The sequence below is a fragment of the Lissotriton helveticus genome, chromosome 2_1 (genome assembly GCF_964261635.1).
Source record: "Lissotriton helveticus chromosome 2_1, aLisHel1.1, whole genome shotgun sequence".
Classification (NCBI taxonomy): domain Eukaryota; kingdom Metazoa; phylum Chordata; class Amphibia; order Caudata; family Salamandridae; genus Lissotriton; species Lissotriton helveticus.
In genome coordinates, this window is record NC_136059.1 from 935,200,318 (window position 1) to 935,203,844 (window position 3,527).

A 3,527-nucleotide genomic window follows, 5' to 3' on the forward strand; every position below is an offset into this window, starting at 1 on the left:
TAGGGATTCAACACAAAAACAATGACTGCATGTGCATACGCCTACAAGTTGTTTTAAGGCAGTTTCAAGAACATCACACCTGACAAATGGGCAAATTGTGCAATGTGCTTGTTACACAAAACATGAATGCCTTGTTGTGTACGTCATAGTGTACTGAAAACAGGCAAACGTCACATAAATGAGCTGAAATTTCGGCAGCAATAACCAACCTTGCCTGTCGAACACTTGCTGACATAAAATAATTCAGTTGTCTTTGCCTGTAACGAACAACATGGAAGTAGAGTGACTCCGGAAAACTGGAATGTTAAAGTCTTCTCAACCTTTCCAGAGTCATACTATTCTGCACTAACAGGTGATATTACAAAAGTGGACATATTAATTAAACAGTAATCTTGCGGTGCCACCACATTGGTGTTTACTTTTATTTTTCTAGTCATTGCGGTGGCCAAACATCATTGCAAACGTTTTCGAACAAGAAGCCAAAGCAGTTGTACCAGTTAAAACCGCCAAATACTAATACAGTCCAGCAATTTGAGATATTTCAGCATGATGTGTTAAATTACATTGGGCATATTGCAGATGAGAAGTCCTCCAAGGAAACGGTTACAACTTTTTCTTTACATGTTCGTATTTCAACAAAATGTTTTACAAATAGTTTGTTTTCTAAGTTGCCAACCCCGGCTATTCACGATCTTTGGTAGTCACTGTTCGCACGCACAAGGGTTTCCACACAGTACCTTTTGGTTCCAAAGTTGTATTAGTTCTTCTGGCGAGTACTGAGGGGAAGACAGCATACCCGTTTCACATTTTTGTTCACACAACCAGAGACTGTCCTGGTATCTCAGTGGGCCAATGGCTGCCATCCAAATACCCATACTGACATCTTCTCCCTGGTAGGTCTTCAATCTTTCTGAATTACTTGCGAGCCACTCAACGATATCTTTGGACATAACATATCCAGACCCACAAGCAAAGGCTGGATAAGCTACACTTCTATACTCCAATTCTTGCCACTTACCCGTTCTATCAACAGCCCAATTGAGTCTAAAGTTTCCCCACCACACATTAGGCTGGTGTAGTTTTTTGCGCACAATACTTTCAAAAACGTTCTCCATATCGATGTAGCAATCATCGTCAGTTTTTAAGAGCAAGTCAAAGCTGATCGTCTCCCCCACCCACCTATAGAAATGAAGGAGCTTCGAAGGAACATTTCTGTACGTATCAACAACGTCTACGAAAACGATATCCTGATACGTCGCACTCTCCTTCTGCAGCAAAGCTTCCTCCTCCTGCATTGTAATCAGGTGCTGTGCCAACCTTTCAGGGCGGGTGTGCAGGTTCTGCAGCAAAGCATCACCCTCGTGGATAGTGTAAACAAAGCCACCTGCCACTCCTTCCACACCCTCGGTGAACTCGTAGGGCAGCAGCCCCTCATCCACTGTCAGCAGTCTTAGCACACCACCGCCATCGTTGACAGTGACCGCACGGGCGGTCTCGGCGAAAATACCTGCAGGGTCGTGGCTCTCCCATGTCACTGTGCCCTGGAAGCCCTCTGGAAGGATGAACTGTTCAACTGGTTTGTACCACAGTCCGTTCACCTGCACACCTGGGCTTGCCGGGCTAAAGCGAGCCGTGAAGAGGGACTCTTCATGCTCCGCCTGGAAAAGCCGCACCGTGACATTTCTTTGGAAGGCCGCGCCCACCTCCCCTTGGTGCAAGACCCCTAGGCGCGTGATTACCACGGGATGAAAGATCTGAAAGTGCACGTTCACTACTGGGTGCGAGGACAAAAGGCCAGCGCCGTGGGGCACGCCGAAAGCTTCTATCTCTCGTCCAAGCACTGGGCGACTGATATTCAGCAGGCGGCACGAATAGGGATCTTCGCGGTCCTGGACAGGCACTGCACAACCGCGGGAGCCAACAATAAAGCGCACTAATGAGCGGGGGCCTAGCACTGGATGCAGGGAGAGATTCTCCAGCCAAGTACGGCGTATTGCCTGTCGCTGTTCACGGTTGCTGCGCGCAGAGAGTACACCCACCACCAGTTCATAATGCCTCGGCCACCCCGGGAGAGAAGCAGCCAACCCGGGCCAGCTGAGCGCTACTTCCGGGCCCTGTAGCCAAAGGTGGAAGGCCACGGCAAGCACGCAGGGGCAGAGCAGTAGCAGGCTGCGCATCGGTCCTAGCCGCCCCCTCTTCACCGCCCTGCAGAACTTTGCCCATAACCGATGGGTTCTCCTTATTGCACTTAGCTGGCAGCCGCCATTTTCCGGCATGGAAATTTCCCATCGTGCCTTGCTCTGCCTTTCCAATTGGCTCATATTAGGCAAAGAGCTAGACTAGAGAATGACAAGCCGGCCATGTTGGGAGTAGGCGAATGCATGAAGCCATCAAGGGAAAGAGGAAGCGGACCTAACGGATCCGCCCCCTTTTCATTTTAATTAGATGGATGTGTTTTCTGATAACCTCCGAAGGCGTTTTTAATACGTTTACAATCACGTTGCATTATATTTTATACGCCCATTTAATTATATGTATTCTCTTAAGTCTTTTCAAAATATTAAATGTAATCGTATAGCATCCTGTTTCAATTTGCATTATATGTAATGTATGCCAGCTTTCCTGATATTTCTGACTATCTAATGAAGCCGGCAAGCTCGCAAAGGACCATCATTTGTAGCCATAGCTGTCAAGGTTTCAGACTGCTTATGTGTGACATTTTCATAATTTCAGTGTAATTATGAGTGACATTCAACAACTATGAGTGACAATTTATTGCGAGCAAAATCATGCAATGAAGACGAGGGAAACATATCAGAAACTTCACCCATTGGTGTAAAAAGAAACTCTAAGATCTTTAAAACTGCTGCAAAGCACCGTAAATGGAAGGGCACTAGGCTAGTAAAAAGCAGAACTCACAGCTAATCTTCATAAAATACAGTTTTGCTTGTTTGCGTGATTCATATTCTTCTGTGAAAACTATCACTAGACAAAACGCTGATCTTGCTCCGGCACTCCATTATTCCAGAGTTATCTTGACATTTTTATTGTTGCACGAAAACTCCTGGACACACAAGGAATTCAGCCCCATTACCAGTTGGTTTTAAATCTATGTGATTTTTCTGGGCATTTGCTGAATGTGACGGAACAGGCCTATTCCAGTCCATTTAACCTCATTCATAACTAGGGTGTCTTCATCAGGCTAGGAGGAGCATGGGGGTGACTAGGCCATGCTCTGTGTGAGTCGAAAATATTAATTACGAGAAACATCCCTTTAAGCGAAATGGAGATCATCAGATGAGTGAACTGTGCACAAAGAAACAGCAAGAGTGTGTGACTCACCTTGCCTGCCTGCTAGTCTAAACTGGCTGTACCTGAGAGCCGCACATAATAATAGTTATAGTACAGCAGAACCATAAAGAATGAACTGAAAGGAGGAACCGGTGAGATGTCAAAAAAGAAGAAATGACATGGCGCTGAGTAAAACCCCAAGAACAGCAGATCTGCACCTTTCCATCAAACAGAAA

General features: G+C 46.0%; 1 protein-coding gene across 1 annotated transcript; it reads right to left on the reverse strand.

Moving 5' to 3' along the window:
• Positions 1-392: 392 nt before the first annotated feature.
• Positions 393-2,284, reverse strand: B3GALNT2 (beta-1,3-N-acetylgalactosaminyltransferase 2). Its single transcript, XM_078675667.1, has one exon. It carries the CDS (start codon positions 2,274-2,276, stop codon positions 702-704), a length of 1,575 nt encoding a protein of 524 aa, XP_078531793.1. The 5' UTR covers positions 2,277-2,284; the 3' UTR covers positions 393-701.
• Positions 2,285-3,527: the final 1,243 nt, after the last annotated feature.

Coding starts and splice junctions, on each gene's coding strand:
- B3GALNT2 (XM_078675667.1), bottom strand. CDS start 2,276: ATGCCGGAAAATGGCGGCTGCCAGCTAAGTGCAATAAGGAGAACCCAT.